Here is a 22,182-nt window from a genome sequence, read left to right on the forward strand (position 1 = left end):
TAAGTTCTCCTGAGCAGGCAAGGGGAACTTTCGGCCCTCTGATCCCGCCTGGACCCTCTGAGGCCTGGACTTCGCTTTGGCCTGTCGGTCCCTCGACATTGCCTCAGCTCGGCGTTCCCTCGGCTCCACTACGGTCCTTCAGCCTGTCGGCTGTGCCGTGGTCCCTCGTCTCTCTGGCTCCTCCTTTGTCTGTCGGTCACCTGGCTCCGCTTTGGCTCTCCGAGCCTCTAGCATCGCCTTGGTCCTCCCTGCCATCGGCTCCACCCTGGCCCTTCGAGTCTTCGGCTACTCTCCGGGCACCATGTTCCAAGGCTCCGCCCCTCGAGCCTCTCACAGCTCCACCTTCCATGGCTCCGCCCCTCGAGCCTCTCATGGCTTCACCTGCCATGGACTTTGCCCTGGTCCCATGCCCCTCGCCCTTTCTCACCACGCCACGCCCCACGCCACGCCCCACGCCTCAAGACACCCCCCCCCCGCTCCCTGCGGAACTTTGAATTATGGCATGTATTATGTGTTTTGTTTATGTGTTGGGGTGTCAGGAGCCACCCCTTAGTGGGGGGGATATGTCAGGTGTATTCTGTTGATTCATGTCTTTTATTTTGAGATTCTAGTTCCTGTTTCATGTCATGTGTTCCTGTTTCCCTAGTCATGTGATTTTCTGTTTTCCCTCCATGTTCATGTGTCATGTTTTTATTGGTTTATTGTTTAATTATCTTGTTATCAGTTCTGTTTGTTCATTGGTTTATGTTCTCCCATGTCTTGTATTTAAGCCCTCATGTTTGCATTGTCTGTTGGTTGAGTATTGTATGTGATGGTATCCATTTGTCCAGTCCAGTCCAGTCCAGTCCAGTCCAGTCCAGTCCAGTCCAGTCCAGTCCAGTCAAGCCAAGTCCATGTCCATGTTCATGTTTTGTTTTGTAGTCAGGGTTATTGGAGTTCACGTTCTGTAAATAAACTGCACTTGGGTTCTTCATCTTCACGTCATCGTCATCATTGTCAGCAGTTCCAGCATACGTTACACCAACATAGATGGGAACTCCTTCAATACTGTTTAAAAAGCATCCCAGGGTGATACCTCAAGAAGTTGGTTGAGAAAATGTCAAGAGTACATGTCTGCAAATTCTAGGCAAAGGGTGACTACTTTGAAGATGCTCAAATATAACACAGTTTTGATTTATTTTGGATTTTGTTTAGTTGCAACATAATTCCCATAGTTCCTTTTATGTTATTCAATAGTTTTGATGACTTTACTATTATTCTAAAATGTGAAGAAAAAAAAAATATAATAAAGAATGAGTAAGTGTTTCAAAACTTTTGACCGGTAGTGTATTTCAAAATACTTAAAAAAAAAAAAAAAAAAAAAAAGAAAAATGCTGTTTTCATGTATGTAACATTATATTTTCCTATCATAGTGGAATTTGAAATGGCTATGTAGCCTACATATATGCCCAAATACATGGACTATAGTTTTATGTTCATTGCAATATATTAGATTTCTGTATGGGAAGGCATATGAAATACAATTTATCTTACACTGTTAACACTGCATACAATATTTATATTTTTTTTATGTTCATATTAACAGACTATTTATTAAATCAAGTCAAATAAAACACTCAAGTTCATTTATTATATTATTTTAACATTGCTTCAAAAAATACCTAAAATAATGCAGCACTAAGCATATTTTATGTATCTTTTATCTGTTTGCCTATTATTTTTTATAGTCACCTTATTTTCAAATTAGTCATCTACTCCTCAGTAATGATGGCATGATATCACGGAGCTGTTCCTTTAATAAGAGTGAGTGCTCACAAAAAACTGGCTCACTGACACACCATTACATGTTTCAAATCATTTCAACTTGATTTTGATTTGGACGTGACCAAAAATGGAGTTGTCCGAGTCGGTTAGTCGTTTACCCTGTAATAGTATATCCACTTCCATCAGTTCTTCCCATTCATAGCGATATGCGTAGACCTGCTGCGAGTGCATGAGAGGTGGGTATTATCGCATTGATTTATTGAGAGCGTATTGAACAATTCAGTGTGACGTTGAGGCATTGTCTCCCTTCACATGCCTTTTCGCCTGTACTCTGCGGTTCCCGGCTCACATTCACTCCACAATAGAGCTCAATGAGATCGCAACGTGCTCAAGGGAAACTTCTGAAACTTTATCCGCTGCTGTCGCTGTTTGACAGAGTTACTTTAGAAATATAACTGTCATACACATTATTTGAGTTCACATTTCGTAATATTTTATATGTTTTATTTAAGTTCAGTCGATTATTGTCCTCACCTTAATTTTTGATGAGTCACAGCCTCCCTTGCCTCTTCAGAGAAAAAGCCACTGGTGACTTCTGAGCATGTCATAATAAGCCATCCAAGACTGTCGGCAAAATAAATCTTACAATCTGCAAATTCTGTCTCAGATGGTAAAAATTCTGCATTGTGCATTCGGCTTAAGCCAAACAAATTAACTTTGACCATTCAAGTTATCAGCAAGGATGTAGAGCGGTTTTAGCTTCCCAAGTTGTGGTCCAGTCAGTCTCTCTGTAAGTTACACATATGTTTGGGCATTGAACGATCACAACCTATCACAACCTTTATTGTCAGTATCTCACTATGTCTCTCCAAGTGTTCTAAAAGCCTGGTCACTAGCAGACTAGACTTTCCTTGGACAAGTGCTTCCTGTAGGCATGAGGACTCCCTGGCTGAAAGACCAATATTATTGGTCACCAGAAGGCGAGGCTCCTTGGGATACATCTCACCCTGGTGTTAGCTCGCACTGTACTCTCTGGGGGGGGATGGGCACTTGTTTTAAGATTGAACTACTCCACTGGTAAAGCATGCACTGAGGGGGCGCTAGTGGTCAGTTTGCACATTATGCACAAAGGGTCTGGTGTTCAGCTTCCTTTTGAAAGTCTCTGGCTTTGGAGATTTTGGAGTCCAGCAGTCCGAGGGCCCGGGGTCCTGGCTTGATCTGTAATCCAGCCCTGGATTCCAGCATATTTTGTGTATTGGATGCTGTTGTGCTGGTGGCCCCACCAGGTTGCTTCAACCACTAGCTTAACCAGCAACACTTCCTTGGTCAACCAGAATCACCAAAAAGCAATTTTTTTTGTTTGTAATTTTGTGAATCTATTTCATGTATCTAAATTTCATGTGTACCTTATCTTTTCAAATGTTTAAACCATCCTTTGGACACCTATTGCTTTATGTGTTATAATGTGGATAAAATGTGTGTATTAACCAATGTTTCCTTGAAGCATCTGAGAGTTTTTTGTCCAATTCAGTTTAGGGCTTTGGAGCCTGTAATGAGGCATTCATTCACGCAGGGACTTAGTTTAAACTCTTACCCAAGATAAAGGCAGTTTACTTCAAAGGGCGGGCATGTGACTTTCAGAAGTGCCATATCACTTGCTGCTTTCTCTCCACTGTTTCCACAGTAACTAATCATAGCAGAGAGCCATGGGACAGTGTTAGCCAAGTATCGACATTTTGGTGAAACAGCACACATGCAGTAATTAGTGCATTATGGCAGCCAATGTTTTCAGCACACTAGATACAGAGGTCCTTTCGAGTTTACCTCAGGAATCAGAGATGGTGAGGTAACAGCAGTAAGAGGATGTAACAAATCAGGTTCTTAATGTGGAAATGAAGAAGCGAGGACCTGGTGAACAATCCACGTCAGACATTTAATGAACAGTTTTCAGTGTGTAACAAAAGCTTTCTTTTCAGCAGACGCGTTCAACATTAAGACACACACCCACACAAGACAGCTTCATGTCTCTCTCTCTCTCTGGGGTCCCCGCCTCCTCCTTATCTCTCTCTCCCTCTGATTGGGGCAACTCAGCACCAGGCGTGCACCTTCACAGCCCAGCCACGCCCTCCTTCTCGTCACATACCGCCAAGCCCGATTCAGGCTGGGAACAAACTGGCCTGACCTACTCCGCGCCCCCCCCCCCCGGAGGGGAAAAGTTGCCCCTTCGGCCGTTCCGCCGCCGGCTGGTCTACCCTGCCTTCTGGAAACCTGAGTAGAAAGAGGGGAGGGAGAGAGAAAGAGAGCGGGAGAGCCCGAGAGAGAGATGGGGGGAGAGAGAGGGGGAAAAAAAAGAAAAAAAGAAAGAAAAAAAACACTAGTTCACCGGTCCCCAAACACGCTGTCACATGGCCCTCAGCCAGCTGCACTGCCTCCAGGCGGACAGTGGCAGGCTCCTCCGTCTCCAGGCGGACGGCGGCAGCGAGGACTCCATGACAGCGCATCCTTCCTCCTTCCCGAGTTTCGGCACCACTGTAACAAAACAGATTCTTAATGTGGAAAGGAGGAAGCAGGGACCAGGTGAACAATCCATGTCAGATATTTAATGTTCAATTTCCAGTGTGTAACAAAAGCTTGCTTTTCAGCAGACACGTTCAACATTAAGACACACACACAAAGAGAGCATTGTGTGTGTGTCTCTCACTCTCTCTCTCTCTCTCTCTCTCTCTCTCTCTCTCTCTCTCTCTCTCTCTCTCTCTGGCATCCCGGACTCCTCCTTATCTCTCTCTCCCGCTGATTGGGGAAACTCAGTGCCAGGCGTGCACCCTCACAGCCTGGCCACACCCTCCACCTCGTCACCGAGGAAAACTTATAAAACTGTCCCGCTATTCACTATAGCAGTGAATCTGTCATCTCAGAGGGACAGAAGGACCATCAATGTCAAACCAGATTAAAAAGAGGTGGAAGCTACAGAGCTTGAAGGTGTCTTCCAGCAGGCCAGCACAGATAAACTTGAATTACATAGTAAAGAAAATATGTTCAAGTACAGATAAACATAGCATAAGTCTGTTGTGAGTTAAACCTGCTATATAGGAGCTGTGGCTTAGTGGTTAGCATACATGCTCCAACACGTTGTGCTGTGGCACTCATGCGGGTGACACAAACTCAAGTCTAGCTAATATTAAGAGATAACATATAAACCAATAATCCTGCTTTTGTTTTCAGAGACATTCACTAGCATTATTTTTTTGCATTCATGCTAATGCTAATATCATTCAGCATAATTCACCCTTGTGTTTTTGGAGGGATTCACTATTGTGGTTGTCAATTACAGATGAGTAAATAGCTCTCAAAATCTAGTGAGTTGCCCCAGATAGCACACAGACATCTCAGAGATGTCTGTTTAATAGCATTTCATCTGGAAAGCAGTGCATTCTAACTAACATCTGATAAATATCTTAAAGAGTTTAGATTTACAAACATCCTAACTGATAAATGTCTGAAAAACATCTGCTGAATGTTTTATTGACATCCGAGATGATAACTCTTTTCAGCCAAAATTGAATGTGACTGACCCACAATGTGTTGCGACAAGCTGAAATGAAAATTTTTCATTCAAGATGGCAGACTGAGCTAACCCTGCTAAAAATATAACATAAAAAAACAGCTTAAACAAGCCATAGCTGGTTTGCTGGACTTAGCAGTTTCAAGAAGGTCTCCTAGCCTGGCCAGCTATTTTTTCATTTTTAGCAGGGAAGGAAAATATATAATTTATATTATTTATTTATTAGGCTGCCCTTATGGTAATTGAGAGTTCTGGCATACTTGCTGTAAACTTGCCGCAAATTTCCCACTCATTATTTTCACCTGCAAATGAGCTTTGCGGCAAACTCTTCACTAGCTGCGTTTACATGGACACTTTTGGTTTTAATTGGAATTAAACCAATCTGATTGATGATTCTGAATGTACTGTTTACATGAACGCTTGATAAGTGATAAGATTGATGTGAGAGTTTATATGTATCAAGTATCAGATCGGAATTGCTATTGTGACGTGTGTACAGCATTCCCTTGCTGTTTGAAGGTGTGTTCACACTTGACTTTGAGCGCACAAAATTATTTTGGACTTCTCTACAAATGAGGATATGATGTTATGCACAAAGGCTTGTAGTTTTAATAATCAATACATCATAAATAACAAAAACTATTCAATTCAAAACTTTCAAATATACCTTTGTAACAGGTTTGTCATTGTGGGAAGGAGGAAGTGGGACTCACGTACGTTGAAATCAAACTCCGTTCTTTATTAACAGATTCTTTCAAGGCGAATCATGAATAAAATATATTTAAATGTCCATGAAAGTCAAATCTGGCAACATTTCTGCTGACTTCAGACATATACACACTTTTCCTGGCACTAGTATCAAAATGCTTTTATTGTCGACATTTCACAGGTATTTCTCCATTCACCGCTGTTGCTTCTTTACGCTGATGATCACAAATATGGCCACTGTGATGAAAATGTGTCGTTGTGCGAAACGTCATGTCGCCATTACCTTGTCAGTACTGAACATGCACAGATCATCCCAGTTTCACAAAACAATGTTTTATCTTTTCAAATGGATTAGAAAAGGTGTACACACAGGGGCCTGGTTAGCTCAGTGGTAAAAGACACTGGCTACCACCCCTGGAGTTCGCCAGTTCGCTAGTTCGAATCCCAGGGCGTGCAGAGTGACTCCAGCCAGGTCTCCTAAGCAACCAAATTGGCCCGGTTGCTAGGGAGGGTAGAGTCACATGGGGTAACCTCCTCATGGTCACTATAATGTGATTCGTTCTCGGTGGGGCGTGTGGTGAGTTGAGCGCAGATGCTGCAGACATAGAGCATGAAACCTCCACATGCTCTATGTCTCCATGGCAACACGCTCAACAAGCCACGTGATAAGATGCACAGGTTGATGGTTTCAGACACGGAGGCAACTGGGATTCATCCTCCACCACCTGGATTGAGGTGAATCACTACGTGACAACAAGGACTTAAAAGTGCACTGGGAATTGGGCATTCCAAATTGGGTGAAAAAGAGGAAAAATATCCACAAAAAAAAAAAAAGAAAAAAAAAAGAAGGTGTACACCACCCCTTACAATCTGAATGAAATTTAAATCAGATGTGGCCAATTTAATCAGATTGACATGGTTACATGAGACTTTTTTATTCAGACTGAGCTTCTAGTATGATCAAAAACGGATTGCCATGTAAACGCATGGACCCTGGTATTGTCACCAAAGGTTTGCTGCAGGTTCACCATTAGCAGTGAAGAGCTGCAAACTTCTGGCAAACATTTGCAGAGAATCGCAAGCTCATTTGCATGTGAAAATAATGAGTGGAAATTTTTCAGCAAGTTTGTCAGAACTCTAGATTTTTTATAAGGGTATATACAGTAAATCTAGTACTAAAATATTGACCGGAAGTTGCTGTTTGTGAAAATTAAATCAGTTACTTAATATGCTCAGTATTAGCCAGGATGTTCGATATTTTGGCCAAAATGAAGAATGAATGAAAGACAGAAATGAAGAGTATTTTAGCAGTGAGATGCCACTGATTTTTCACTTCGAGCACTGGAAATATGTCTTCCTTGATATCTGATGCTCAGTAATGTATTAAATATATCATATATGTATTAGTTAACACTTTGATTCTTCCGGCATTCTTCTGTTGGTAATATTGCATATACCAGATGTTATTTATTTATTTATTCTGCCTGGTTGGTAAAAGCCATGGTTGAATGGGTTCTCTGAATGAGCGTAGTGATTAATGATCTTGCATAAAATTATTTAATTCAAAGTGAAAGTGTAGTCTGGACACAGATAAATGTGCTATAAATACAACCAAGGCCTGTGGGGAAGAATAGTGAGCAAAACATGTTTTGTTAGGTGCTGCTTCAAAGCATATTTACCCTATGGAGTTCAACAGTGACTGCCCAGTTCTTCAGCAGCCTTGATTGCAGAAGTATTTTCCCCATCCACTTTCTTTAATGAAGAATTGACTCACAATGTTACAATATTTGAGTCTATGTAAAAAGGTGTCTGAAAAAATAAATAAATAAATAAATAAAAATCTTTCATGAAAAAATAAACCACTCATCCCATGAAGCATTGCAAATGATGTAATCAAATCAGAAAATATACAATATAAAATTATTGACTATAATTGTTGATGATCATTGTTTGTAGGTGTAAATTATGATATATTTGAAGTGTATTTTAGAATATTAAAATGTATAACTTGATTGAAAGCATACGTAGGGAGACAATTTATGGGAGAGGCGGTCAATGCGATTCCCGTTTCCAGAACACTGTTACTTCCTAGTAACAGTGCCTTCTCTGATTGTTGTAATATTTCACACAGAATTTGGAATTTAAGCTTTATTTGGTAACACTTTCTATGAAGCCTGTATTTCTAATGCATTATAAGGGTGTTCTTAACGCATTATGTCTGCATATTACCTTATAACAAACCTTATAATATGTTGTATTGTCTCATAAATAATTGTAACAACAGTTATACTATGATATAATGCTTACCTATTTGTGGTTATAACTTAAAATCACGATGCATTATAACACACAATGAAACCTGTATTTATAAAGCATTTTATGGGTATTCTTAACGTATTATAATGTATGCCTAAAGCCTTACAATAAACGTTCCTGTGACTTCGTACATTCTCAGAGTGCAAATGAGTAAAAATCTGTAATTTACAGTACCAGTGCCTAGCCTTTAGTAGAGCTGTTATTTTTGTCCATTTTTGAGTGTTTCCTCAGAGGCCAATGTTCATTTTAATGTAAGCAAGTTTAAGCTGATTACTCCATTACATCTGAAATAATGTTATGTGGTTTTGTTGATTTTTATAAAATATTTTATTTTCAAAGTATTTCAATAAAAATGTTCAAAGCAAATGTGTCTTATAACCACTTAATAATATTTTATGGCTGTTTAAAAGAGACCTACTGTAGCTTTTATTACTTTATTTAAAGCAGCCAAAGACCACTATTAAATGATCATGACCACGTTCTAAATTCTTTGATATGTTTACAAGACGACATTGCATTTCTCATTTGACTTAAAGCAGTAAAAGACCACTCATAAGTTGTAGGAAGATATTGTGCAGGTTTTGATCATAAATAAACAATGTAAAAATATGAAAGTTACAGGCTTCATGGAAAGTGTTACCCTTTATTTTTATTATGTTTTTATGTTCATGGCTTGTGACTTCTGCAGATACATATCATTGCTTCCCAAAGCTAATGGTAGGTGTTTCTGGAAGTTTTTATGCTATTGGTAAAAAATCAACTTTTGAGAAAATTGATAGGATTTTTACCTCCGGGAACTCAACAGCTGCACTTTATTACCCAGATTAGAACCAGATTTGTAATGTACAAAAATATAATGGTTTCTATTTTGTTATTTCTCAAAGAAAAAGGTGTAGAAAATTAGTCTTATTTCTGTAAATTCACCCGCAGGTTCACTCTTGGATCCGAACTGCACCCGGACTGGATGTTGATGCTATTCTTTGCTCATACCCACCTTACAGTCACTATCACTTTGGGGTTACTGCTTGTGCCAAAGGTAAATCCACCGATCCTTCATTCTTTTGATGGCCAGTAAACAACTGGATTTTTGAGGATCTTTGAAATGATCACGTCTTTCACACAGTTCTTGTTTGCGGGGACACATGTAAGGGATGACATTGCTACAGAGGCCTATGAAGATGAATTGGACATGGGAAGGTCTGGGTCAAACCTGAATAGCAGCATCACGTCTGCCTGGAGTGAGCACAGTCTGGATCCAGAGGACATCCGGGTAGGTGCCCTGCTTTCGTTCCTGCCTTCCTGCTCTCCTTGACTCCCTCCTGCCTTAGTAATTAACTGACATTTCATAATCTGCAAATATCTCTTGACCCCTTGTCCTATAACTGACAAACATACTGAGCCATGGCAGTTTTTTATTGCAGACACCAGAGGAAATGGGCCAGCTAAATTCTATTAATGGCTGTGGCGTAAGGTCTTGGGACAGTCTTTGGGAAAAACGTACCAACGTGAGCAGAGGTTTTGTTTGTTTGTTAGAGCTGAAGAAGTCTCTCACTGAATACCTCAATTTTTTTTTTTACAGGAAGGGCATTTTGCTTAAGGGTTAAATAAGTTCTGGTCTTGGGATAATAAATGCAGATGCCTTCAAAACAAGACTGCACAAAATGCATCAAACTTCTTTAGAGGCTGTTTCAGACCTAACAATAAAACACAAAATTGTCATATTTAACACCGTCCCAGACTGTCCTGTCTTTAATTAGTGTAAAACAGCATGTTGGTTTGGTCTAACGTCTTCGAGGCACTGTCTGTAGTGGCATATGATGACTAGCTCTGCATGTTTTCTGTGCCATAGAATGTCTGCTTTACTGTAACTAGAAGCATTTTATTTTTTTCACTTCTAAGTCCTAGATATCTATTGGGAATTAATGGCCATATTTGTCTTCAAATCCACAGGAAGAGCTGAAGAAACTCTATTCCCAGTTGGAGATCTATAAAAGAAAAAAGATGCTGGCCAACAATCCTCACCTGCAGAAGAAGCGCAGCTCCAAGAAGGGTCTAGGCCGCTCCCTCATGAGGCGCATCACTGAGATCCCCGAAACGATGGGGCGCCAGTACAGCCGTGAAGACAAGGACATGGGTGACCATGGGAGTAACCGCAACAGCATCTGTGTCCTGAGAAAGAACCCTTTTGACCCCTCGCACTCTGTAAAGCCTGCCAAGGACGAGTCCTTGAAGAGCAAAGTTTTTTCGCTTAAAAAATCCCACAGCAGTTATGATCATGTCCGTGAACATAGTGAAGATTCTAGCAGCTCAGTAACTGACAAGATGGAAGTGGCACCAACAGAAGGCTCTCTCCTTGAAACCCTGATGGGCAAGAAGCTGGTCAAGAAGTCCTCGGAGAAGAACAATGCAGCTAGTGAGTCAACAGAATCAGTTCCCTTGGTGTGTAAGTCAGCCAGTGCTCATAACCTGACTGCTGATAAGAAACCAATTCATCCAAGAACATCCATGCTGCAGAAATCTCTAAGCGTTATTGCCAGTGCCAAAGAGAAGACACTTGGTCTAACAGGAAAAGCCCAAGCAGCAGAGGATCCAACCAAGAAAGCTAATCAAAAGAACAAGGATACCAAGACTTCAGTTGAAGCTGAAGAAAAGGAGGGTTATCCAAAGATGATTGTCAGTCAGTCAGTAGAGTACAAGCAGACAGCTGCAAAAACCGGGATAATGAAGCAACAGATGAGCGGAAGCCAGCCCTCCATTTGCTCAGAACAAGCAAAGGGGAAAGACCTTTATGACCTTTCCGAAGTGTGCCCTTGGGAAGTAGAGGACTTGCCAACCCCCTCTGAAAACAAGGTTCAGAAACATGTGTCCATTGCCCCCGAGCAGACCACTACAGTCCATGGAGGCAGCAACAAGGTGACAAAGCAACAACAGCAAAAACAGAAAGGGACAGAGCAGTCACCCTCTGTGGCCAGGCATCCAAATCAGAAAGTTGTAGACAGAATGGACATCTGTCCGTGGGAAGAGGGCAATGATGATGGTCAGGTAACAGAGCCAAAACCTCCCTCCAATAGTAAGCCTGCCATGTCCCAACCCCAGGCATCTGGAGAGGTTACAAAGGCTACAAGTGCTGAGGTCTGTCCGTGGGACTTTGAGGAAGTGCAGAGCAACCCAAAGGACTCCGCTTACTCCCCTGATCAAAGCAGACCTAAAAAGGGCACCACACCAACTGAGATCAAAGGCAAAATAAGCTCCTCACCTACTGATGTCAAGGGCAAGGGTACTATCCCTACAGAGGGCAGAGCAAAGGCTCTGTCAGAGTCCACAAAATTAACAGGCAGCTCACTGCAGCCACCCTCTAAAGAAGACGTTTGTCCATGGGACTTCGAAACTGTCTCAAGTCCCGTATCTGACAAGACCCCTTGTTCTTCTCAGGTTCCTAAAACAAAGGAGACCCATGCTATGAAGAAGGCGACTTCCCCTGTCAGACTATTAGAGAAAGAAAAAGAAAAGGCAAGTGGTGCAGATGATGAAAAAGTGAAATCAAAAGCAAAAGACAAGGTCACCTCTAGCAAGACAGAAGAAAGACCTGTCAGCCAGTCTAAGTTAGCTGAGGTTTGCCCGTGGGATGTTGATAGTAGTCAGGAAATTGTTTCAGTGGATAAACAAAAGAGCCCAAATGTTGCAATAGCAAAAAGCAAGCAAGCAGATGTATGCCCTTGGGATTTTGAAGATGCAGCAACTAGTAAAGAAGCAAATACCAGCACCAGTTCATCTGCTGGCAAACAGAAAAGTCCTAATTCCAAAGGCAGAGTTACTAGTGGTGTCAAAATGTCAGATGTCTGCCCTTGGGACTTTGATGACCAAACATCAACAAAAAAGGCATGACACTTTATCTAAGTGAACCATTAGTTAGTCTTCATTATATGTGCTTTTTCTTTCATAAATACACCATGGAATTAAAACTTTAATAGAATTTATGGTGATTTGGAGAAAAAAAAATCAAGTCGCACAAGCTGCCTTTCTCTTCAACATTTTGTTTTCCTCCTGTTTTTTGGAATAAAAAATAAAATAAAATAAAAACAACAAAAAACAACTCACCAGGCATTCCAGATTCTTAAGTATTTATCAAACCTTTAAATAGAAACGGTAGTTTACAATTATGCAACTCTCTATGTGCAATGTAAAAAAAGATGCCTATACTCATCACATGTATCCTCATTAACATTTAAACTCTCTAAATAGCTGCATCTGTGGCCTCTCCTTGACACTGGCTTCCTCAAAAGATTGTACAAGTTCCTGCTACATAGGAGGATCTTTGTGTGGACCATGCATGAAGTGTCATGGAGTAAGCCTTATCCATTTCCATTTGTATTTTGGTTTCATACATTGTGGTTTGGTTTGAGTAAAAATTAATACTTGCCAAAGATAAAGGTAACACCCAATAAATCTAAGAACTCAAACCTCAACAGCATAAGACATTTGTACAGTGAGCTGAATTTATGTGGCTGCTTGTTGGGAAATTAGCATGTAGCACTTTAGTAAGAGTATACTTAGAAAGACATAAACAGTACTTAACTACATTCGTATTTGCCCTTTGGCAAATATTTGTGTCTTTTGGCCTTGCTGTTTTTTGTTGTTCAGTGAGATCATATGTGCACATCTGCCACACACTTTTAGTTTTCCTAACCAGAAAGAACAAGTAAAAAAAAAAAAAAAAAAAAAAAAAAACATTTCCAATGCTTCCAAATTTGCTTATATATTATCCTGAACGTGCCTATGTAAATAGTCCTGTACCAGTCTTACTTGTAATGGGAAATGGGAAATTTTCCATGTTACACATACCCAATTAAATACTTAATGAGAATCAGCATCTTATTTTTGAACAAGAAATTAGATTTAGTTTATATTATAGCAATGTTGTAAACTTGTAAATGCTTTTTGAATGGGGTATGCTAGGAAAAAAACATCCACTGTTCAGTTCACAGAATCATAGACTATAGTTTCTTTTGGCGTAGAGCACAATCATAAGCAAGACTCATTTTACCTCTAATGTCTTTAATTTTCTCTTTTAAGATTTGACCACTTATTACAAAATATAACATTATACCATATCAAATCTTATCTATTTCATATACAATTCTAACACAAGCCTCAAAGTTTTCTTTTTAATACGTACATGGTATCCTTTAGCAATCTGTGATAATTAGGGGAGATAGGGAGTGTTGTAACACATTTTGTTCCAACTTCTGATACTCTGTTTTATGCAGTGTCTAAAACTTTGGTAAAATATTCTCAATTAATCTTATACAAATTAAAGTATTTTGTAAATCGACAAATAATCCCAAAACTTGATTTAAAGGAATATTTGGGTTCAATACAAGTTAAGCACAATCGAAAGCATTTGTGGCATAATATTGATTACCACAAAAATAGTTTGGTCTTGCCCCTCCTTTCCTTTCAAAAAAGCAAAAGTCTATGTTCCAGTGAGGCACTTACAATGGAAGTGAATAGGGCCAATCCGTAAACATTAAAATACTCACTTTCAAAAGTATAGACACAAGACATAAACAATATGCATGTTTACATGATTTTAGTGTGACAAAGTCACTAACAAACCTTTTTTGTGTAAAGTTATTTCCAATTTTACAACTTCATTCCCATGACGATGTAATGTCAACAAACCCTACAATGACTGTAAAAATAACTATTTAAACAACTTTACAGCTCAAATAATACATGAGTTTTAACAAAAGAATTAATGTAAGTGCTTTTATCAAATTATAAGCTTCACATTTCTGCCTTTAAACCCTCCAAAGATTGTCCACATTCACTTCCATTGTCAGTGCCTCACTGTAACACAGATTTTATTTTGATCAACTTTTTTTATTTATTTAGTTTTTTTTTTTCATCAGTTTTTGTTTTGAATTTTGTGTGGGGGAAAAAAAAAATCCCTGTAAATATTAAGATTATAAAATTACAGGATAACATTTTCATAATTCATAAATTCAGAACTCCAAATACAAGTCAATCAAAGCTGGGTCATTTACTTGCACCACCCAGTGGTTAGCCTAACCCTAACCCGTGGTGCCGACCAAGCAGACCTGTGCGTCACGAGCCAAATTTACATTGAAGTAAAAGCAATTTTTCCATTACTGCATTCAAATATTGCAGCTGCATGGAAGCTAAAGTGTTTACCAGTGCTGATCAGAGTGTTTTAAGTCATTCAGTTCCCTTCTTTTATTATGTTTCTTTTTACTTATTTTCATTGCAGAATTCATATTGCCAGAATATGTGGTAACCCTTTACATTAAGTTTTAAATAAGTTTCCATTAGTTAACACAGTAGTTAACATGAACTACAATGGACACAACTTTTACAGCATTTATTAATCTTGTCCAATGTTAATTTCTTAATAAATGTACGTTGACCACTGGATGTAAATAACCCAGCTTTGCTTGACCTTTGGCCTAGTTTGTTTACAATCAGAATTTCTGAGATGTGAATGTGTCAGATGTGTATTTGGAGTTCTGAATTTCTTCCTGATCTGAAAATTTGAACCTGTAAATTCTGTCATTTGAATTTTTACAGCTAATTCCACCTCTAAATAATAATAATAATAATAATAATAATAATCTGCTGTTTTAAAATAAAAATGTATAAAATAAGACACTAAAAAAAATTAAAACAAAATCTATTTTAAGACAAATCCGGATAAATTTGAAAACGGCATTTTCATTTTCGGATGGGGGTTGGTAACCTCACCAATAATCAAAACAAGCAAGTACAACCCACCCCCATTATTTATAGCATGATCAATGAAAACATGCTATGTTTGTGTAGATCAACGCAAGCCAAATCTACACCCTTGCTCTGCATCCACACTGCCTTTTCAAACGTTTTCCAAAAGTTCCTCGTCCACAATGAAAAATCTGAAAACGCTTAAATCCCTTTAATATGCATGTGAAAAAAGTACAAAGGATAGCCCTGCGTCATTTCCAAGTACGGTATGAAATACAATTTTCCTCGTGTTCAGCCGCCGGACAGCAATTCCGAGTAAACTTCCTGTCACCTTTGAAGGAATGCAATCTGAAGATTGTACAAAGTAACATTTATCTTTAACAACACTATCAAAATGGATATCAGGCACAACAACACCACTACAACATGGGCCGCCATCTTAATTGTTTTGGGTTGAATGGATCACATGACAACAAATACGTCATCGTTTACGAATATCTCAGTTCTTCCCTTTCCACACTACAATGTGAATACAGCATTTTCAAAATTATCCAATTAGAGTGTTTTCGAAAAGCTCTATTCTCGCTGGACAAAATGCTTAATGAAAACTTAATGAAATTAATGTGTTTTTAAAGTGTCACATGTCTCAAATTCAAATGAACAAAATTCCGTTTCAAATACTTTAGACAGGTTTCTAGATCCATAATTATCCTACTTATGTTACCATAGACATTTTAAATTTTGTGCATGAATTTATTGTGGTAATCAAATTTACTTGTGTGGATGTTATACTGAATATCAAGTTAAACAAGACAACATTCATTATGCATGATTGTAAATCAAATTAGGCCTATGAACCAAACATGAAATTATACTTTCTTCCCTCAATTTTTTCAAAAATCTTTAATATTTGTATACAGACACAACTTGTACTGTCACCTTGAGAGCGTTGGTCATGTAAGATAGTGATTTCAATCCTTTAACTCATTTGTAAGTGGTTAAAATGATGTTGCATCTCACACTGTTACAACACCTCCCGGTCTCCTCTACATCAATTCATTTATTAATAGGTGTTTTTGGACAATTAATACATTTCTTCAAAAAAAAAAAAAAAAAAAAAAAAAAAAAAAAAAAAACCCATCCTGAAACATGCCCAGTGACCACTGAATTCTAAAATGTAACTGTTGGAATGTCTTGTATGCCTTCTCAGCACATGGTCATTGGTAATTTGTAATGATGTCAAGGTAATATAATGGTGTTTCATAAGGCATGAACTGTTGTACAGTATGATGCCTAGTAATAACGACATGTGAAATGTTTGTTTAAATGTTGCATTGACGTATTCCGATTGCAAATTCTTTCCACCCAATTCTACTAAATGGTTTTTAAATGTAATGAAAGATGTTATTGTGTCCTGTAATGCAGTGTGCACACAAAATGAATTAGTAAGAATACAGAAGAAACAGTTATATATTGTATATACGTTACATGTACCAAAGAGGTAAAAATGTACCTAAATATGTCATTCTTGACACTAAAATGATGTCACGCTTCAATCTCTCCAGAAGTGGGGTTAATCTACTAGTTTAAATTCAGTGTCTGCCCATGCTAGTACTTATGCTGCCTTCAAGCACTCCTGAAAAGTTTGTACTTATGAGTTTGGAAGTTGTAATTATGATGAGCATTCAAGTAATTGTGGTCAGGAAAAAAAAAAATGGATGTGTTGGGCATATCATATTTCTTTCTCTCTTTTTCTCTTACTGAAAAAGCTATTCTTCATCACCACACAATGTGTATATAAACTAAAATGTACAGTTAACATTTCCAATTCAAATGTAATTATATAATAATTTGCTTATATAATGATTCTTTAATTGCCATGTCTCCAGCTTAGAAAGAAAATCCAGTGTTTCCAATGTACTATGACATTGTGGTGGAATCCATGTGTTTAAGTGTAATGTTTTACTGTACTTTTTGACTAAAAGTAATTAGATTACAGTAACTTAATCAGATTACACCCAACACTGATGCTCAGCTCATAAATATGATCATTGCATGGCTTGAAGGGAGCATTACACTATTAGTACTGTATTGACTACAATGCATTAGTCAAGAAAGAATCATTTATTTATTTTTTTAACCCAGAATAGAACCCTGTTATTCTCATCTGGAGATGTGCTCATGGATTTATACTGTAGGCTTTCTAGTTCTACTGCCCCTTAACTATCAAGTCACCCCTTGAACAGAGCCTGTTCTTAATCTATGATTAGATGGATGTGTAAAATTAACCAACTTTGTTACATAGAGAATGTTTCTGGGAATGATTGTTGTATTGTAGTGCATCCCTCTAATTTACAAGTTTTACCCATCTGCAACTACTCGGTTGATCTCTATGTACACCCGACTCATGATCTGTTAAAGTTGAATGGTAACCTTGCCTATTACATTGTCTTGGTGCACTGTTTAGTTCAGTTTTTGGAGTTTACCGAAGTGGTTCTTTATCAATTTCGAAATTGGTTATTTAGCTTGTTTACTTGGGCCCCCCACGTGTCTCACCATCATCACGTTTCGGGGGACACTCCTACTTAACGCGGTATTGTCTTAGCTCTTACTCTCGTTGCTTCTGCATGATAATGAGAAATTAGTAAGACTGATGTTTCACTGCCCTTGATAGAACTTAAAAAAAAAACAAAAAAAAAAAAAAACTTTGATCTTTATTGGACTGTTACAAGTTGTATAGTTAGTGAAACAGTACCCTACCCACTGTATTATGTGCTTGTTATATTACATGCTCTATGACAAGCTTATAGCATACACATATGGAAATATTTGGTAGATTTATAGTGTGTAACATTGTGATAGCATGTACATAAAAATACCTTCTCTGCAATAAATATTTCTATAAAAAGCAGTTTTGTTTTTTAATAAAATTGAATTGTATAAGAAAAACAGCTACACAATCACACATTCATTTAGAAGATATATACGTTTTATATCTTATCCCATAAAGTTTCATGGTAAATCTGTTAATATTTTGTTTTAAATGTGAAGTATGAAAATTTGCCATCACAAGTGGCACAAAATGGAACTGCCAAAATAATGATTATTTCCAAACCTACAGAAGTCAACGGAGGCCATGAAATTATTTTTGATTTTGAACTAAAAATAAATAAAATTATTATCATCAGTATTTTATTGTTATTATCATATAATTACATTTACATTTATGCATTTGGCAGATGTTTTTATCCAAAGCGACTTACAGTGCCCTTATTAAAGGGACAATCCCCCTGGAGCAACCTGGAGTTAAGTGCCTTGCTCAAGGACACAATGGTGGTGGCTGTGGGGATTGAACCAACACTCTTTTGCTTACCAGTTCAGTGCTGTAGTCCACTACGCCACCACCACTCCAGTGCTTAAAAAGTGCAAAAGCTTATGCGCCACATCTCCCGCCGCCACCCCTGGAAAATCATCCTCCTTTCTTATCGTGGCTGCTAATGGTTCCAGGGTAAGACAGAACAATAATGGGGAAAGAGGGCAACCCCGCCAAGTACCCCTATTCAGAGTAAAATAATCTGAAATTAATCAATTTGTTTGTACCACTGCTAGCGGGTGTCTATAAAGTAACTTGATCCATCCAATAAAAGTATTCCAGAACCTGTATATTTCCAAAATCTTAAAAAGATAATCCCATTCAACCATATCAAATGCCTTTTGGGCGTCAAGTGAGATGGCAGTGACCGGAGTCTGATCATTTGCCACTGACCACATGATACTGTTGAAACATAATGTTATCAGAAGAGCTACGTCCCCGAATAAACCCACCTGATCTATATGTATAAGAGATGTCATAGCTTTAATTGATCGGTTAGCCAAAATATTTTGACAATATTTTAACATCTAGCTGGATCAGGGAAATCGGATGTTAACTCTTACACTCGCTTGTATCTTTGTCCTTTTTAAGAATCAGACTGATCCGGGCTTGTGTCATGGTTGGTGGAAGCTTTCCATTCTTTAATGATTCCGTATAAACCTCTAGCAAAAGTGGAGCCAGTTCTGTAGCATAAGATCTAAAAATGTCAGCGGCAAAGCCGTCTGGCCCCGGAGCCTGGCCTTAATTACCTCGCCAAGCTCCTCAGAATCAAGATAATTTTTTCTCTAAATCGTCAGTTTAGGAAGTTCTAATGGTTCAACAAAGTTTCTAATATCTTCATCAGTTGACAAAGACATGGAACTATAGAGATCAAGATAGAATTCTTTAAAAGCATTATGAATTTCAATGGCCAAGGTAAATATTTCACCACCAGCAGATTTCACTGAGGGAATGGTAGAAAGAGACTCTCTGTTTTATATATCTAGCCAGAAATTTCCCTGCCTTGTCCCTGACTCAAAGTATGACTGTCTTGCCCTGAATAGCCAAAACTCCACTTTCCGTGACAAAATAGTATTATATCTGTATTTCAATCGGGTCAATTAGACGACATTTGGCGCTCCAGCTCTGCCTCTGCAATTTTAATCTTCCCTTCCAATTCCATGAGTTCTTGTATGATTTTTTTGGTGAATGAGGCATACTGTATGATCCGGCTCCTAAGAACCACCTTAAGTGCCTCCCAAGCCATGCCTACAGAGGATACTGAGGACCAGTTGGTCTCCATATAGACATGGATTTCAGCCTTTAGCATTTGTTGGAATTCAGGATTTTGCAAAAGGAACACATTAAAGTACCAACTATGTGATTTCTTTTTCTCCGTATGTGGCAACAAGAACTGAGTCAATCAAAAGATTAAAGTCTCCTCCCAATATTATATCATGAGGGGTGCCAGTGGCTTGCAACATGCCTTCAAGATCTATAAAAAAGCATTAGGCGCATAAATATTAGCCAAAATAAGACTTTGTCCCTGAATTTCAGCTAAAACAATAATGACTGTTCCTAATTTATCTTTACTCTGTTTGAGACATTTGAATTGTAGATGTTTACTTATCAGCGTATTGACTCCCCTGCTCTTGAGCCAGCACTATAAAAAAAAATGCCCACCCCATATCTTCCCAAATTTTTCAGCTTCCTGCGGAGAAAGGTGCGTTTCTTGAAGAAACACTATATCATATTTCTTACGCTTAAGAAGAGAAATAACCTTCCTTCTTTTTATGGGGTGCCTCTACCCATTCACATTCCACATGGGGAGAGACAATCCACTGATATTAACATATGACATTTTGACATAAGAAAAAATAGATTGTGTGTCAATAACAAGATTATAAAGACCACATTCCAACATTAGTGCAACCCACAAAACCCGAACATCCCCCGGAACAAAACAAACAGAAAAAAGAAAAACGTGCGCATTAACCCTGCGCACAAAAGCGGCAACTGGCATCCATCTCTCTAATCCCTCTAAATTTCATATATCAATCGAACCGCACCAGCGTTCATTTGGAAGCGGACCGAGACTCACTATTCAGGCAGTCTCGGTCCGCTTGTTTGGTGTGCACCAAGGTTCGGATGGCAGCGTTCACACTTGTTCAAATGAACCGCACTAACAGAGCAATCGCACCAGAGTTCGTTTTAATCGAACCAAACCTGCCAAGTGTGAACACACCCTAAGTGGCCATGGACTGTTCTCATGGTAAATTTGTATCCTGGCATCTTGCTGCTGTCCAAGCAATGTTTGTTTACTTTGAATTTAAAGGAAGTCATTAAAAGCCTTCTACAGTGTTACTGCTTTAGGATATTCATATGCATGTTTTGGCTCTGCTCCTGATTATATTTTATGGAGATGCTGTAGTCTTTCTGACAGAAATCAGTTGGAGTTCTTTGTGGTGAAAATAGGTTCCTCTTCCTCATATTCCTGTCAGTAGCCAAGCTACTGTGCACCAGTCCAGTCACCCACCTCAAATGAATGTGGTGCCAATACTTGATTTCAGTTCAGTCACTTTTCCATGGTTAAAGGAATAATTCACCCAAAAGTGAACATTTCTATTGTATTTTACGTTCCCTCATGTTGGTCCAACATGACTTTCTTTGACTTTCTTTCTTCCCTGGAAGATTTTAGACAAAATATTAGCCTTAAATCACAATTTCCTACCATTTCAACATTTTTTTCCATAATGAAAGTGAATGGTCACCTAACTTTGAAGCTAACATTCTACCTGAATTTTATTTTTTGTTTTTGGGTAAGCTATAAATGTAACTATAGGGCAGAAGACATCCAATAATACTATAAAACTTTTTACAGAATAACCAACCCTTCGCTAAACCCCACCTTAAAAACATTACTGATCAACCCTACCTAACTATTGCTTTTAAGTCCTGTATGTTTGGATAGTTTAACAGAATTTTATGAAAATTATCCTATAGTTAGCTTTTTTGAATGACTTTATTATAAACCTGAGATAGATGATACCATTCATTGAAATGGAAGCACAGCTTTCTCTGCAATAAGTTGTACAAAAGACGACAAAGAAATCAGAGGAAAATTTGTGTAACCAAGTGGGACTGAGCTTAGCGAACAGTCAATTAAAGACCCTGTGAAATCAAAATTAAAAGTTTTGTTACTTTTAGCCCATGTATATTAGCTTTAAGTTCATATATGCTAGTGTACTTCTTAACATTGACTAAATTTGCTTTCAGCAGATATACGCATTTAGAATTTGCAGTCTCTCTTTTCTGGTTAAAAAGAAGATTCATGATGTCACAATAGGGCTGGGCGATATGGCCAAAAAATATCACAATATGTTTTCACATCGTTCGATATTGACATTTATCACGACTTATACCACGGGTCTGTTGAATGCTTGATTCTGATTGGTTGACAAAGGTGCGCTATTATTTTTCTGTAACCAAAAGCTATGAAGAAGTTCCAGGTCTTGACGTTTCCATATCACTTCGCCAAATTATTTCAGTTATCTCAAATAGCTCTACAGGCTACCACAGCAAAATAACCAGTTAAAACAAAGACATTGGCTAAGTACATCGGATAAGAATGACAATGTCTATAATATACTAAATTTATTTCAATTTCAGTTGAACAGCACCCTCGTGCTGCCTCCTCTCTCTCTCTTGTCTCAGTGACACACACACGCTGACACACATGCAT

At 38.4% G+C, this 22,182-nt stretch overlaps 1 protein-coding gene across 2 annotated transcripts in view; it reads left to right on the forward strand.

Moving 5' to 3' along the window:
- The window catches only part of LOC127431845 (probable G-protein coupled receptor 158), a 196,380-nt gene extending 178,381 nt beyond the window's left edge, over positions 1 to 17,999 (forward strand). The window contains exons 9-12 of one of the 2 annotated variants that reach the window (XM_051682447.1): positions 9,281 to 9,386; positions 9,474 to 9,620; positions 9,772 to 9,855; positions 10,301 to 17,999. In XM_051682447.1, the coding sequence (XP_051538407.1) occupies positions 9,281 to 9,386; positions 9,474 to 9,620; positions 9,772 to 9,855; positions 10,301 to 12,235 (2,272 nt within the window). In that variant the 3' untranslated portion in view covers positions 12,236 to 17,999. The remainder of the gene's footprint in view (positions 1 to 9,280; positions 9,387 to 9,473; positions 9,621 to 9,771; positions 9,856 to 10,300) is intronic. The other variant, XM_051682448.1, reaches the window with a different exon arrangement.
- Positions 18,000 to 22,182: the final 4,183 nt, after the last annotated feature.

The sequence above is a fragment of the Myxocyprinus asiaticus genome, chromosome 41, assembly GCF_019703515.2.
Source record: "Myxocyprinus asiaticus isolate MX2 ecotype Aquarium Trade chromosome 41, UBuf_Myxa_2, whole genome shotgun sequence".
NCBI classification, from domain to species: domain Eukaryota; kingdom Metazoa; phylum Chordata; class Actinopteri; order Cypriniformes; family Catostomidae; genus Myxocyprinus; species Myxocyprinus asiaticus.